Below are 17,344 nucleotides of genomic sequence, written 5' to 3'. Positions count from 1 at the left end.
AAGGGAGAAACAAAGGGACTTATAGATCACAAGAGTTTATAGCACAGGTAGTCCTCGGCTTTTGTTTAGTGACCCTTTGCAGTTTCAATGGCATTGAAAGAAGTGACTTATGACCATTTTTCACACTTACAACCATTGCAGCATCTCTGTGGTCATGTGATCAAAATCCAGATGTTTGGCTATTGGCATGTATTTATGAGGGTTGCAGTGTTCCAGCTTCATATGATCACCTTTTGTGAACTTCTGACATGTGACGTCAATGGGGAAGCCAGATTTGCTTCACAACGATGTTACTAATTTAACCATTTAACCACTGTGGCAAAAAAAGGTAGTAAAATGGGGCAAAACTCACTTAACAAATGTCTTGCTTAACAACATAAATGTTGGGCTCAATTGTGATTATAAGCCAAGGGCTGCCCTGATATTATAAATGCACTTGATGATGACTGCAAAGACTATTTACACCAGGTCTGCTCCTAGTTCCACTATATTTCTCCCTGTGGTTTGTGGTGGGAAGGCAAACTAACAAAACAAAACAGGAAGTGGCTGCAGCAAAACAAACGTGTCTTCTTATACCTGCACTATGCTCATCTGCTATTGGTAGCAACCTGCAGAACCTCAAAAGTCAAAGAGTTCCATGTTTATTAATAAGGTTACAATATTATTTGCATCCATTTATATGGCTAATAAACCATGAAATATCAGAGCTCTAAGAAGAAATATATATATCTATAGTATGTATTGCCTATACAGGTAGTCCTCGACTTATGACCATAGTGGAGCTTGCTCACGGCAGTAAGTAATTTATGATGGCCATAAAGCGAGTCAGTCATGTAACCAACCCAATTTTACAACCTTTTTTTGCAGTGATGGTTAAGCAAATACCGGCTGTTAAGCAAACTCATAATTTGCCATGGGTCAGTTTTGCAAAAACTCAAAAATAAATGCCAGTTTTCTGAAAAACCATCCGAAAGCATGGTCATGTGACTGCAGGATACTGTAAAGATGACCTGGTTGCCAGGTGCCCAAAGTGATTGCAGGAGATGGTGGTGACCATCAGAACTTTTAATCCAAGTTCTAAGTACCTCTCTCCCCCAAGCAGATCAATTGGAACTTCACGGTCACTAAGGAACTGGCCATAAATTAAGGGCTACCTGTAACCTGTGAATCTCATTGCTCAGGGTTTATTTGGGGATCATCCCAGAAGTGCCATAAATGCCGTCAAACAAACCAATCAATCAATCTCCAAATGGAGATCAATTGCTACAATTGCACTTACCAAAGGTGCTTTTTTTTCAAAAGGCAATTGGACTTCTTTTGTTTTTCCTTGAAGACGTTTCAGTTTCACTTCTCATCCAAGAAGTTCCTTCAGTTCGGAACTGAAGTCCAATTGCCTTTTGAAAAAACACCTTTGGGATTACCATGACAGAGAATCTCCATAGATCACAGGTGTCAAACTCGTCACATCACGTTGCCATCACATGACATTTTGTGATGTCATTTCCCATTCACAGAGCTGGGGTGGGCATGGCCTGTGCGTGACGCATCCTGCCCGCGAGCCTTCAGTTTGACACCCCTGCCAAAGGCTGGAGTATTTCCATTAAATTAAAAAAAGAAGATGGTTGATGTTCACTTCTTGATAGCTGATAGAACCTGGTGGTGCATGGATTAACCCTACTGTCCCAATAACTGCCAACATGATAGCTAAAGATGAGTAATCAAGAATTTGGCTTTTCTTCAGTCTTGCACTGCCCAAGTCAGCTGCCACAGGGCAGTTAAAGGTTCCAAGTGCGTTAACAGTGAACCCAGCATGTGTTCTGCTGCTTGAAAGTTTGGGTCAACGCTTAGTTAACACTATGCTGGGGTCAAATGTCCATTTGCTGCTGAGGAAGATAAACCAGCTGGTCTAAGCCGTGGGAAGCAGAAAATTGACTCTGAATAATCATTCTGTTTGGTGTGGACAGAGGTTTCTTTGTGCCCAAGCTACACTAAATTGGAACCAGGGGCAGGATAAGAGACAAATACTGACGCTGTTGCTATGGCTGTTCTAGAAGACAAGAGATTAATCTATTGCTTGTGAGGCCACAAGATTGCTGAAGAAAATAAAAGAGAGAGAGCGCAGACCAAAAGCTGCATTCTGCAACTTTGGAAAGAATAGCTCTTTTGGGAAAGTAAATGGTTCTCTATGAATAATCAGATGCTTCATCCTGAAATTGACCAGTAAAATTTAAAGGAGAAGGAGCAGCCAACATTTTATTGCCCTCAAAAGAAAATTGTCTAACTGGCATTTAAGCCACAAATGGCATGTTTTAGCAGTAAACATGTTGGGGATACAGTGAGAACAACAGAGTTATTTTTGAGGTAGAGATGGGAGATTGCCAATGAACTTGAGGACAGGAAGTCCTCGACTTACCACAGTTCATTTAAAGACTGTTCAAAGTAACAGAATCACTGAAAAAAGTGACTTATGCCCAGGGGTGAAATGTTACTGGTTCGGACTGTTTGGGTGAACCGGTAGTGGAGATTGGGGCTGGTTTGCTGAACCGGTAGCAACCGCTGACTGCCCACGCCCCTGAACTGGTCCGCAGCCTGCAGTCCTGCCATGCTTCCCTGCTGTCCACGCAGCCTTCCCAGCATCCCCTTGGCCAGCTTGCGAAGGCAGGCAAGCGGAAGGCCAGGTGGAAGGCAGGCGAGCATGGAAGGCTGAGGGGAAGGGAGCTAGCAATCTACTCCCTTCCCTGCAGCCCTACCATGCTTGCCTGCCTTCCATGCTACCTTCCTGGCATCCCCATGCCAGCTTGCAAAGGCAGGCAAGCGGAAGGCCACATGGAAGCAGGCAGGCAAGCATGGCAGGGCTGCAGGATAGGGAGCTAGCAGCCTACACCCTTCCCTGCAGTCCTGCCATGCTTGCTTGCCTTCCATGCTGCCTTCCCAGTGGTCCCCCATGCCCACTTGCCTTCCAAGGTCAGTGTCCAGCTAATCCTAATCCCCATGCCCTTGGGGGAGGCACTACCTTTGCCTGAAATGCCTCTCACATCTTTCGGAAGCGATTGGGGGGAGCGGGGGGGAGTGCCTAGCAAAGGGCAGGAAGACCCAGCTGCCCCCTCCCTCCCTCCCTCCTCCCCTTTCTCCTGTCTGGCTGGCAAGAAACAGGGTGTGGACAGCCACTGCAGCACTATTCTACCTCCTCTGCAAAACTGCTCCATGGCTCTGCTCACCTCCAGCACCCCGATGCAACGCCCGTGGCTTGCGCGGGGTATAGCATAGTGGCTGCAAGGCCAAGATGCTGCCCATGCAAGGGGGGTGGGGGGAGAATGCAGGCATCACACCAAGAAGCCCTCCTCCCCTTCCTTTTCTCCTCCACCAGCTTTGAGGCTGGGCAGGACTCGGAGCAGTAAGACGAAAGGCAAGGTGACCACAACTTTCTCCTCCTCCTCCTTGCAGGGTTCATTGAGTATGTTTTGCAAGCTCGCCGGAGGTTTACAACTTTGCACGGCCTTTGGGGCTTTTGTGCAGCAAGCCCCTCTCTTCCTCCTCCTCCTCTACAGCTCTGCAGGGGTGCTCCAGGAGGGTGGGCAGATGTAAGGCCGACGCTGGTGGCGGCGAAGGAAGAACTGCTGCATTCGGCTGAAGAGCTGTCTCAGGGGAACATGGCAAGGCTCGCTCGCCTTTTGAGCCTGGCATGCTTCGTTTCCATGAGGCCTTTGGGCGATTGCCGCCCACTTGCCTTCTCCTCTGCCTCAGGTCCTGCTGCCTGCATCCAGCCCATGACGGGGGACACGCCACTTCCAGGCTGGGCAGCCCACCCTCCCAGAGCACTTTCTTCCTTCTCCCACAGCAGCTGCTGCTCAGACCAGGTGTGTGTGTGTGTGTGTGTGTGTGTGTGTGAGAGAGAGAGAGAGAGAGAGAGGGGTAGGGGTGGGGAAGAAAGGAAAAGAAAAAAGAGGAAGGGAGAGAGTGAGAGAAGAAAGAAAAAGAGAATGTGACTTGAGTGACATCATGTGTCCGGTTTCCGGCCTGGTCACAGCACGGAAACAGCCTTGGTCGCGTTGGTTGATGATCTCTTGAGGGCTCGGGACAGAGGTTGTTCCTCTGTCTTGGTCCTATTAGATCTCTCAGCGGCTTTTGATACCATCGATCATGGTATCCTGCTGCGCCGACTCGAGGGACTTGGAGTGAGGGGCACTGTTCATCGGTGGTTCTCCTCCTACCTCTCCGACCAGTCGCAGACGGTGTTGACGGGGGGACAGAGATCAACCCCAAGGCGCCTCTTATGTGGGGTGCCTCAGGGGTCGGTTCTCTCGCCTCTTCTGTTCAACATCTATATGAAGCCGCTGGGTGAGATCATCCGTGGTTTTGGGGTGAGTTGTCATCTATACGCTGATGATACCCAGCTCTATATTTCCACCCCTAACCACCCCAACGAGGCTGTTGAAATGATGTCCCAGTGCCTGGAGGCCGTACGGGTTTGGATGGGGAGGAACAGACTCAGACTTAATCCCACCAAGACCGAGTGGCTGTGGATGCCGGCGGCCCGGTACAGTCAACTAATTCCATCACTGACTATTGGGGGCGAACTATTGGCCCCCACGGAAAGGGCTCGTAATCTGGGCGTCCTCCTGGATGCACGGCTGTCTTTTGAAGATCATATGATAGCCGTCACCAGGGGAGCTTTTCATCAGGTTCGCCTGATACGCCAGTTACGCCTTTCTGGATCGGGCTGCATTATGCACGGTTGCTCATGCCCTGGTTACATCCCGCCTGACTACTGTAATGCTCTCTACATGGGGCTCCCTTGAAGGGTACCCGGAGACTCCAACTGGTCCAGAATGCGGCTGCGCTGGTGATAGAGGAGCACCTTTGGCTCCTATGTGACACCCTCCTGCGTAATCTGCACTGGCTCCCAGTGGTCTTCCGGGTTCACTTCAAGGTACTTGTTATCACCTTTAAACGCCCATGGCCTAGGACCGGATATTTGCGGGACCGCCTACTGCCACCATTAGCCTCTCACCGACCAGTGCGCTCTCACAGAGAAGGCCTCCTCCGGATACCGTCAGCTAAACAATGTCAGCTGGCGACCTCTAGAGGCAGGGCCCTCCCTGTGGGGCCCCACCTCTGGAACGAGCTTCCTCTGGGGCTTCGCCAACTCCCGATCTCAAGTCCTTCCGCCATGAGCTGAAGACGCTGTTTCAAGAGCAGGACTAGCTTGAACGTAGTTTTAAACTTGGGATTTTAAAAAAAAGGGTTTAAATGAGGTTTTAAATTTGTATTTAAAAGTTAGAGCATCAATTGAATTTAACTGTCTATTCTTTTAGCTTTTTATGTATTATATGTTTTTCTGTTGTTTTTGACTGTGAACCGCCCTGAGTCCTTCGGGAGATGGGCGGTATACAAATATAATAAATAAATAAATAAATGTTGGCCACACCCACCTGGTCACATGACCACCAAGCCATGCCCACCAAGCCACGCCCACAGAATCGGTGGCGAAAAATTTTAAATTTCACCACTGCTTATGCCCATTTTCATACTTATGATCATTGCAGGATCCCATGGCCATTTGATCAAAATTCAGACAACTGATTCATATTTATGACCTTTGCAGTGTCCTGGGTTCATGTGATCCCCTTTTATGACCTTCTGACAAACAAAATCAATGGGGAAGCCAGATTCACTTAACAACTGTGCTAGTAACTGAACTGCAATAATTCAGTTAATAGCTGTGGTAAGAAAGGTCATAAAATGGGGTAAAACTCACTAAACAAATATCTCACTTAGCAACATAAATTTTGGGCTCAATTGCGGTCATAAATTGAGGAGTACCTGTAGTAAGATTTTGAGGAACGCTAAGTGTAGCACCAAAGGGATGAGTGCTATACCTAGCCTATGGAACTGAGCTTGAGAAATACCATATTTTTCAGAGTATAAGATGCTCTGGAGTATAAGACGCACATTAATTTTTGGGGAAGAAAACAAGAAAAAAAAAATCTGCCTCTGCCTACCAGCATCCATCAGTATTCATCTGGCTAGCGTCCTTGCAGCAAACAGCAAACAGCCTGGTCAGCATGTTATCGCAGCCTGATTCAGGATGAGCAGCTGATTGGCAATTGGATTGGCCTCCCGGAATACCACCAATCAGCTGTTCCAGGCTGTGAGGATCGTCACAGCCCATTGCCGCCTCCGCGCATCGTGTTTTTGGCCTCTGCGCATTGCATTTTTGGCATCCATTCATTGTGTTTTCGGCCTCCGCATGCATCCAGGCTTCCAGGATCACCACAGCACATCACCACCAATCTCCACCTCTGTGCATTGTGTTTTTTGTCTCTGTGCGTCGCATTTTCAGCCTCCGCACGCCCCGATTTTGGCCTCTGTGTGTCATCTTTTTGGCCAGTTTGAAGCTGCAGGGATCGCCGCAGCTACTCCCCGCCGCCTGGAACCGGCCAAAAAGATAACGTGCAAAGGCCAAAACAGGCGGCAACTGGTGGCGATGTGCTGTGGCAATCCCCACAGCCTAGAATGGGTCTAAAATGGGGTATGCGGAGGCTGAAAGCACGACGCACAAAAGCCAAAAAAGGGTGGGGCCGGTGGGTAGGCGGAGCTTTGGCATTCATTGTATAAGATGCACAGCCGTTTCCGCCCACTTTGAGGGGGGGAAGTGTGTCTTATAGTCCGAAAAATACGGTACTCAAATGATTGTTTCACCCACCTCATTATTTTGATAGTAACTGCACCTTTCAGAGTCCCTTTTCAGCTTTTATTTCCTAACCAGGCCTGGAGGTCCTGGGTGTTAGATTTGGCACTTTTGTATGCAAAAGAGATGCTCTCACCTACTACCATCTCACATCTAAAATGTTAATCAGTCCACAAGGAAGGATACAAGCAGCAATAGTTGCTTTACGTAGTGTTAAAAGGGTTGCAGGGGTACATTTAAGTGTCTGATTTAATGAAAAGAAAGACTAGGGGCAACATGATAGCAGTGTTCCAGTATGTAAGGGTGTCAAAGAAAAGGGTGTCAACCTATTCTCCAAAGCACCTGAAGGCAGGACAAGAAGAAATGGATGGAAACTAATCAAGGAGACAAGCAATCTAGATCTAAGAAGAAATAGACAGAACAATTAATTGGTGGAACGACTTGCCTCCAGAAGTTGTGGGTGCTCCATCATTGGAGGTTTTTAAGAAGAGACTGGACAACCATTTATCTGAAATGGTAGAGGGTCTCCTGTTTGAGCAGGGGGTTGGGCTGGAAGTCCTCCAAGCTCCCTTCCTCCTCTGTTATTTATTTTTTAGCAAATTTCTATAGTGGGAATGTCTACAATGCAAGCATGCATAATACCCTTCTCCTGCATTGTATGTGTGATCAGCAACTAAATTAGGCAAATAACACAAAACAACTGCTGAGATAGGTGGGAGTTGCCATCCTTGGCTCCAGAAATGGCACTTTCCCTGCCTCCTGACATGTTTTTCATGCAGGGAATTTCAATCCTTTGAGACAGAAGCACAGGATGTGGCAAGTACAACTGTATTTGTTCCAGCAGATCTTGATGACATCATAGCTAGCAAAGTAGAGTATTCCTCTTAGTTCTCTTCATCATTGATTTCTGGATAAGATCTCCCTCCCTCTCTGCTCTTATTTATGCATTGTGATTCTATTTGGCATACAGAACTTAGGGAAATGAGGATAAATGTGCATTGCTGTTCCATTGCCTGCAGATGTATCCTGCGATATTACAAAGATATAAAGCTCCCTTACATCAGACCAGGAAACTGGTCCATCTTGAGCAAGATGGTCTATTTTTGTTTGCATCACCTGCTCTTTAAAACATTGAATTGCAGCTGCCAGTGACTGAATCTGGGAACCTTCTGCATATGTAAATCATAATCTGTACTTCCCTGCAGTAGCTTCTATCTGGAAGGTGTTCTGAGGGAAAAGGTGCCTCCACTTCCCACTTTAGTATAAAAAGCCAACCATTTCAATGAGTATCTTGGGCTTTCAGCCATATGGATTATGATAAGAGAAAAATGAATTGTGCAATTCTTAACCAAAGGAATGAGAGTGCTGATAATAGACTTTAGAAGTTGGAGCAAATGTGGTGGATCCAACCTGGAGTGCAAATGTGGACACAGTTCTGCAGTGTGTATTATACAATTGGATTGCAACATCCACAATTGAGGAAACTGCAGTCCAATCACATTCAAAGGGTACCAGGTTGGAGACAGATGGTCTGTTGATCCACTTTCAAGTCCTAAGATCTGAGCTGAGTTACCAAAGCAAGGCTGAAGACCGCTCTAAGCCCCTGACAGAGCAACACAACATTTGAAAAGCTTGCAGTAAATATTGTTGAGAAAACATCAGTCATGATTTATTAATCTGACAGATCAGTGTTCACACTTCAAAACTAGGACAGTTGAAGTTTGACCTTAACTCACACACCCCAAGCCAATATTGATTAGCTGGAAAAAAGCAAACCTGACCACATATTTCCTGTATCTTTCCATTTAATGTTCTGCAGTCCCAAAGCTCCAGAATGAGCTGGATGACAGCAGTTCTGTGTCATTCACCAGGCTTTTTCTAGACATTCTGGCTGCAGATGACTGCAAAGGTTTAAAAATAAGCTTTCCATAAATAGATAAAGAGCCAGGACATCTTCCATAGAGACAATAGATCTATTCCAGCCTTCTGAATAAGACCCTTTCCCCCCAACTTCCTATAGTTTCCTGCTAGATTTTTGAACAAGCACCAGTCCTTTGAAATGACTGGCTATTATTCTCAGGATTGGGTCGCAATTACATTCTTGGAAAGATTTAAACGTTCAACTGCAGGATCATGATGAAGTTACCATTCACTTGAGAAATGATGATGAAAATATTTTGGAAGTTTTAAGTTTGGAAGGAGAAAAAGAATGCATGTGTGCGCAGATTATTTGAATCACATTTCCTACAGTCCCTTGAGGCCTGATGGGAGTTGAAATCCAAACCATATGGATAGCAAAGTTGCTTACCCCCTAGGGTGGCCCAGTTAAATCAGTGAGCAAAGAAAAGAAAGTAATTTTTCAGGAGTAGTATTCCCAGCTAATAATAAGTTACAATACAGATAGACTTCAAGTTACTGTCATTCATTTAGCAACCATTTGATCTGTTGGTTTAAGATTTGTACCAAGTTTTCAGCCACTGTATTGTTTATATCTATTGTGGAGGGGTGTGTGTTGATGAGTAACAGTTTGATTTGAGCAAACTAAAGAGAAGCAGCATCTTTTGTTTAGCCAGAAATGGCTTGCCAGCATGTAGCAGGAGTTGCCCTGGAAATTTTATGGGCAAGACTTGGTTTAAGATGACAAAAACTCCACATTACAGTTGGAATTTTCTACTTTGTATTTGCTTCAGGAACACTAAAATGGGGGATGTAGCAGAACTGAGATATGTTTATTCTCTATTTAATCAATTAGCATAACTAACATAACAATGGGCAATTTTTTCTAATATTTTATCCTACCCACTAAAATTTACATTTTTCATAATTGGGACTTCAATCAAAGTCAACAGAGAAGATGGACAAAATCAAGAACAGCACAGTTGGTTACCTTGAATGAATAGGGCTGATTTCATGTCCTGGCCCCTCCGGCATGTGATTTGAATGCCAAAGGATCATACATTTCCATGGGCAATCCCTTTGCATGCAAAAATATCCAGATTCAGTTCTGGTCCTGACATTTAGAATCAAGTAGATTAGCAAGCAAGAGAGCTTTTTGTCTGAGACTATTAAGAACCTCTGCTTAGTAAATCATGATTAAAAGAATGGCTTCTTATGATATATAAACCCAACCCAATGTTTTATGGAAGAATCTACAATAAGCTCCTATGGTTCTTACTGTTGACCTTGGAATTTAGTTTGAAAACTGCTGCTCTAATTCAAAAAGGTTTAAAATTACTGCAAGCATTGATTCTTCTTCAATCTAACTAGGTATTAGATTGAAGAAAAATCAATACTTTCAAGTAATTGATTCAGTTGAAAATAGCAAAAGGATACAAAACTGTAGCCAGTAGCCTAGGCACATTTGTTGAGTTTCCTCTCTTTTGCCATCTGCACTCACAACTCCCTTTGGAAACATGACTCACCTAATGAAGTAGCAGCAGAAAATAAGGCTGAGTACAAAGATGAAGACACCTGTGCCAAAAATCACCATGTAGATATTCAGTGGCAAGTCTTGGAAAGTGATGGGAGGCATGGTGCACGTTTTGTTGGTATAGATCAATCCCAGACCACAGAAGCATCCTAGAAATGAGAAAGAGAGGGAGGTAAAGTTGTATTTGTACCTAATGCTAAACTAAATATCTACAATTGTTTGAACATGCCTGGAATAAGCTAGGCTTAATCTTGTGGATGGGCAAAGTTCCCAGAGTCTGTTGAGCTAATTTTAGAATTGATATATCATTATATTATCTATCTATCTATCTATCTATCTATCTATCTATCTATCTATCTATCTATCTATCTATCTATCTATCTAGAATAGAATAGAATAGAATAGAATAGAATTTTTATTGGCCAAGTGTGATTGGACACACAAGGAATTTGTCTTGGTGCATATGCTCTCAGTGTATATAAAAGAAAAGATACCTTCATCAAGATACAACATTTACAACACAATTGATGGTCAATATACCAATATAAATCATAAGGATTGCCAGCAACAAAGTTACAGTCATACAGTCATAAGTGGAAAGAGATTGGTGATGGGAACTATGAGAAGATTAATAGTAGTGCAGATTCAGTAAATAGTCTGACAGTGTTGAGGGAATTATTTATTTAGCAGAGTGATGGCCTTCGGGAAAAAACTGTTCTTGTGTCTAGTTGTTCTGTTGTGCAGTGCTCTATAGCGTGGTTTTGAGGGTAGGAGTTGAAACAGTTTATGTCCTGGATGTGAGGGATCTGTAAATATTTTCACGGCCCTCTTCTTGATTCGTGCAGTATACAGGTCCTCAATGGAAGGCAGGTTGGTAGCAATTATTTTTTTTGCAGTTCTAATTATCTTCTGAAGTCTGTGTCTTTCTTGTTGGGTTGCAGAACCGAACCAGACAGTTATAGAGGTGCAAATGACAGACTCAATAATTCCTCTGTAGAAGGGAGGCTCCAGTGACGTCACCCTCCTACTGGGTGCTCTAACAGAGCACTCCGTGTTAGAAGATTGTAAAAGTCAGTGAAACAGAAAATAAATCACTGTTCACTGAGCTTAGCATAATCTCTGGGTGAAAGAGGTTATCAGAATTGTGGAAGAGTGGCAGGTCTGACAGGGGGTTTGCTCTCAAGAGCGAATTTTCCTGGATTTATGACCCCACCGAATTCCACTCCTTCCAACTTCAGCACGCCCCTGTTTTTATCAGGGAAAAGGAGAGGAATGTCGCTTCTGCTCTAGAGGACTTATTAAATTGATTGATATTCCAAGCAGACGGGAATTTCACAAGCGTTCGATCTTTGATGCAGAATCAGCACGGCAAGTACCGACTCCCTTTTTGAAACTTGAAACCTTTCTTTGTCTTTGATTAATTGACTTTTAAAATGGCGTCTAAAAGTGAAAGTAAAAATTTTTTAGTACGATGAAGCAGCGTTATTTGTGGATTGTTACAAACGGAGTTTTTTTATACTGAAAGGAGGGAAGGAAAGTTATTAAGTTTGAATTCCTGATTCTTTTGAAGACAGAATGGCAGCTAAACCTTTAAAGCCTTCTGGAAGAAGGGATCTGAACCAAGTCTTGAGGAAATATTGAAAGAACAATTAAAACTTTCTGAAGATAGGCAAAAAGAGATGATGGAGAATTTTAATGCAAAAATAAGAGAAGATATTCTTATGGCAGTTCAAGGACTGAGTAAAAATTGAAGGATTGGAAGTGGAAATGCAACAGATCTCTCAGTCAAATAAGCATTTAGAAGACGAAATGAAAGGTGTTCAGAAAAAAGTGGATCAAAATGAAGATCAGGTTGTGATATTACAATATAAACTTATGGAAGGAGCTCTTAGAATTCGTGGTATGCGAGAAGAGCGTGGAGAAGACTTAAGAAAAATTATATCAGAAGCATTGGCTGAATTTATTGAAGCGGACCCCCAAGAGGTAGCTTACCAAATTGATAAAATATATAGAGTTAATTCTTGGATTGCAAGACAGAGAAAGCTTCCTCGGGACATTGTGGTTTATTTTGTGAAAAGGACTATGAGAAATCAAATTCTGCAAGTTTCATATCAGACAACTTTAAAAATTGGAGAACAGGAGTTGAAGGTGTTGAAAGAGATTCCTTCAAAGATGTTAAGAGACAGGAAGGAATTTGCTTTTTTTACACAAGAACTTAAAAAACATCAGATTCAATTCAGATGGGAGGTGCCAGTTGGACTGACACTATTCTATCTATGACACTATTCTATCTATCACTATCTGACACTATTCTATCTATCTATGGCCCCATCCCTCTTTGTGAGATGGGGCCATAGGTGCCAGATGGGTTTGCTGATCACGTACCTGGCTCCTTGCTGCGTGACAGCTGCCCTGCCCGAGCTCCTGGAGGTGCTGGCCGGGGTGGCAGTTGAGACCCCCAGACTTTTAGTCATGGGGGACTTTAACTTGCCATCGTCCGGCTCGTCATCGACGGCAGCTCGGGAGTTCAAGGCTTCCATGACGGCCTTGGACCTGACCCAAGTAATTGATGGCCCTACTCACATTGGGGGTGGCACCCTGGACCTGATTTTTGTCTCTGGTCAGTGGTTGAGAGATCTGGACTTAAAGGAAATAGTCATTGAACCTTTGTCATGGTCAGATCACTCTCTTCTTCGTCTGGACTTTCTGACCGCCATTCACCGCCGCAGGGAGACGGAGCCGACACGCTGGTTCCGCCCCAGGCGCCTGATGGACCCGGAGGGGTTCCGGACGGAGCTTGGGCCATTTCCTGAGGGTCTGGCTCACGGCTCGGCTGAGGAACTTGTTGCGGCCTGGGAACGGGCCGCGGCGGGGCCTTAGACCGGTCGTGCCTTTATGCCTCTGACCCGGCGCAGGTCCCAACCGGCTCCTTGGTTCTCTGAGGAGCTGAGAGGGATGAAGCGCCGGAGAAGACGCCTAGAGAGTTCCTGGAGGTCTAGCCGTTCAGAAGCTGATCGGACACTAGTGAAGTCCTATACTAGGGCTTACCTAGTGGCAATGAGGGAGGCGAGGCGTAGCTACGCCTCCTCCCTCATTGCATAGGCAGATAACCGCCCAGCCGCCCTGTTTCGGGTGACCCGCTCCCTCCTACACCAGGGGGAGCGGGATGACCCGTTACAGGGACGTGCTGAGGAGTTTAAGAGTTATCTATACGATAAAATTGTTCAGCTTCGGGATGGTTTGGACCAAGACTGCGGTGATACGGGTGAGACGGCTGAGGGTGGTCTTGGTGACATTTTATGGGATGAGTTTGACCCTGTCGCTCCCGAGGACATGGACAGGTTGTTGGGGAGGCTGAATGCCACCACGTGTTTACTGGACCCGTGCCCCTCCTGGTTGGTGCTGGCCACGCAGGAGGTGACACGAGGCTGGCTCCAGGCGATTACGAGCGCTTCTTTGGTGGAGGGTGTCTTTCCGGCCACCTTGAAAGAGGCGGTGGCGAGGCCCCTCCTCAAGAAGCCTTCCCTGGACCCGGCTGTTTTAGGTAATTATCGTCCGGTCTCCAACCTTCGCTTCACGGCGAAGGTTGTAGAGAGTATGGTGGCATATCAGTTTCCCTTGCACCTGGATGAAACTGTCTATCTAGACCCGTTCCAGTCCGGTTTCCGACCCGGTTACAGCACGGAGACGGCTTTGGTCGCGTTGGTGGATGATCTCTGGAGGGCCAGGGATAGGGGTTGTTCCTCTGTCCTGGTCCTATTAGACCTCTCAGCGGCTTTCGATACCATCGACCATGGTATCCTGCTGCGCCGGTTAGAGGGATTGGGAGTGGGAGGCACCGTTTATCGGTGGTTCTCCTCCTATCTCTCGACCGTCGCAGTCGGTGTTGACAGGGGGGGAGAGGTCGGCCCGAAGGCGCCTCACTTGTGGGGTGCCGCAGGGATCGATCCTCCCGCCCCTTCTGTTCAACATCTACATGAAGCCGCTGGGTGAGATCATCAGTGGGTTCGTGTGAGGTACCAGCTGTACGCGGATGACACCCAGCTGTACTTTTCCACACCGGACCACCCCAACGGCCATCAAGTGCTGTCCCGGTGTCTGGAGGCCGTCACGGGTCTGGATGGGGAGAAACAAGCTCAAGCTCAATCCTCCAAGACAGAGTGGCTGTGGATGCCGCGCCCCGGTACAGTCAGCTAAATCCGCGGCTGACCATCGGTGGCGAGTCATTGGCCCCGATGGAGAGAGTGCGCAACTTAGGCGTCCTCCTGGATGGACGGCTGTCTCTAGAAGATCATTTGACAGGCGTCTCCAGGAGAGCGTTCTACCAAGTTCGCCTGGGGCGGCAGTTGCGCCTTTCTGGACCGGGAGGCCCTATGCACGGTCACTCACGCCTCGTGACGCTCGCCTGGATTACTGCAACGCCTCTACATGGGGCTTCCTTGAAGGGCATCCGAGGCTACAGTTAGTCCAGAACGCGGCTGCGCGCTGGTGATAGATGGAGCCCTCGTGGCTCCCGATAACACCTATCCCGCGCAGTCTGCACTGGCTACCTGTGGCTCGGTGCGCTTCAAGGTTTTGACCACCTTTAAAGCGCTCCATGGCATAGGGCCGGGTTATCTACGGGACCGCCTACTGCGACCAGATACCTCTCACCGACCCGTGCGCTCTCACAGAGAGGGACTCCTCAGGGTGCCGTCAGCTAGGCAGTGTCATCTGGCGACGCCCAGGGGAAGGGCCTTCTCTGTGGGGGCTCCCGCCCTCTGGAACGAACTCCCCCCAGGACTCCGTCAACTTCCGGACCTTCGAACCTTCCGTCGCGAGCTCAAGACACATTTATTCATCTGTGCAGGACTGGCTTAGTTTTTTAGATTTTAAATTTAGAGGGTTTTTTTAAATTGATTTTAATATTTATATTTTTATTTTTAATTAATTGGGCAGTAGAATAAGTTTTTTAATGATTGTTTTAATTTGTATATTGATGTTTTATATGCCTGTGAACCGCCCTGAGTCCTTTGGGAGATAGGGCGGTATATAAATTCAAACAATAAATAAATAAATAAATAAATAAATAAATAAATATCAAGGAAGGAGACATAGAATTGACACTGTTTTAAAGGCAAAGGATTTTCTTTCTACAGTTTTGAAAGTCGAAATAGAAGTGATAGAAAAACTTCAAGAGACTCAAGAAGGCGTGGTGACCCAAGAGCCTTTATTGCTGCCAGTATTAGAGGAACCACAAGAGCAAAGGGTGACAAGAGGAGCCCTTAAGCGTAAAGAAGAGCAACAGTCTCAAAGTAAAAGTCAGGATCCCATTATGGAAGCTGTGGGAGGAGCTAGACGGAAGATACCGGAGGAGGAGCTTCCGTTGTCTGCTTCAAAGCTTCAGGAGGCCAGTAATGGCAAATAGAATCTTGTCATGGAATGTTAATGGCTTGAATTCAGCTCAGAAAAGAAGGAAAATATTTCACTACTTGAAACAATTTAAAAATGATGTGATTTGTTTGCAAGAGACACATATAAAATTATCAGACCAAATTAATTAATTAATTCAAAATTGGGTAACCATTTTGTTGCATCAGCTTTGGAAAAGAAGCATGGAATTGTTGTATATATCAGGAAGGATTTACCAGCTAAGCTAATTGAGGCAGATATTCAAGGAAGATTTATTGCTATTGAACTGGTGATAGATGCAAAAAAGACTTTGTTGATAGGTATTTATGCACCTAATCAGCAACAAGAAAAGTTTTACAAAATGTTACATGAGAGGTTGACCCTCTGGGATTATAGTTCGTTTATTTTATTAGGAGACTGGAATGGAGTAATTGATACAAGGGATAAGAGAACCTCCTCCAAGAAGATACCTATACATGCAAAATTACCAAAATCCTTTTTTGAAATGATGGAAGACTTTGAGTTTAGAGATATATGGAGGTTACGGAATCCAGATGAGAGAGATTTTACTTTTTTTTCTGATAGGCATCAATCTTTTTCACGCATTGATTTTATTTTAATTTCTAATGACTTGCTTTCTAGGGTGAAGAAAACGAAGATATTTCCGAGGTGTTTAACTGACCATAGCTCAGTATGGATGGAATTATTACAAGGGAAAAAAGGTGGTAGAACATGGAGGTTGAATGAAAATCTGTTTAGATATGAGGATAATGTAACTTATTGTAAGAAACAGTTAAAAGAATTTTTTGATTTTAATATGTACAAAGGGACACCTATAGGAACTGTGTGGAAGCGAGCAAAGCGTTTATTAGAGGGATATTGATTTACTTGGACAACAGGCAAAGGAATAATAAACAAAGGCAGCGTAGATATTTGGAAGAAGAAATTCAAAGGAAGCAACAGTTATTAATTCAAAACCCACAAGATCATAAACTTAAGGAGGCTATAAAAATATTACAGAGTCAATTTAATATGTTAATGGCAGACCAGGTGGCAACGAATATACAATATGCTAAACATAATACCTTTTGTAATGCAAATAAACCTGGGAGATGGTTGGCATATAATTTAAGGAAGAAACAGAAAGCACGTGTCATACAAAAAATAGAATATAAAGGTAAAGAGATATACCAACAGGATAAAATTAAAAGGCATTCTCAGAATTTTATACTGCACTATATGCAAAAGACAAAATATTGGATAAGGACATTTATGATTATTTGAAAGATTATAAGGTGAATATTCTAACATTAGAACAGAGGGAGGAGCTGAACCGGCCGATAGCTACTGGAGAAATAGTGAGGCAATTAAACAATTAAAATGGGAAAACCCTGGTACAGATGGTCTTACAGCAACTTATTATAAAAACACAGGATGAAATATTAGGCCCACTTAAAGAATTATTTAATCAGATACAATTAGGAGTGGAATACCCCGTCATGGAAAACATCTTTATTTCACTGATACCGAAGAGGAGCAAGACTGCTCTAAACCTGGTAACTATAGGCCGATTTCACTTTTAAATAATGATTATAAGATTTTGTAAAATAATAGCAAATAGATTAATGTTAGTTTTACAACAAAGAATTCATACTGATCAATCTGGTTTTATAAAAGGGAGGCAGATGAGGAATAATGTTAGACAGATTATTAATATATTGGAATATTTGGAAAGAAGAATACTTCAGCGGCACTTATTTTTTTGGATGCAGAGAAAGCCTTTGATCGATTGCATTGGGATTTTTTATTTAAATTAATAGAGAAAATGCAAT

At 44.6% G+C, this 17,344-nt stretch overlaps 1 protein-coding gene across 6 annotated transcripts in view; it reads right to left on the bottom strand.

The window, feature by feature from the left end:
• LOC131203806 (RING finger protein 122-like) overlaps positions 1-17,344 on the bottom strand; it is a 74,167-nt gene that overhangs the window by 15,643 nt on the left and 41,180 nt on the right. For all 6 annotated transcript variants that reach the window (XR_009156484.1, XR_009156485.1, XM_058194430.1 and 3 more), the window contains one exon: positions 10,114-10,270. Coding sequence is in view for 4 of the 6 variants with exons in the window: in XM_058194430.1 (XP_058050413.1) it covers positions 10,114-10,270 (157 nt within the window). In the remaining 2 variants the exon portion in view is untranslated. The remainder of the gene's footprint in view (positions 1-10,113; positions 10,271-17,344) is intronic.

This window comes from Ahaetulla prasina, chromosome 9 (assembly GCF_028640845.1).
Source record: "Ahaetulla prasina isolate Xishuangbanna chromosome 9, ASM2864084v1, whole genome shotgun sequence".
Taxonomy (NCBI): Eukaryota; Metazoa; Chordata; class Lepidosauria; order Squamata; family Colubridae; genus Ahaetulla; species Ahaetulla prasina.
Note: the sequence above shows the minus strand (reverse complement) of the source record. Positions and strands in the feature narration are given on the sequence as shown.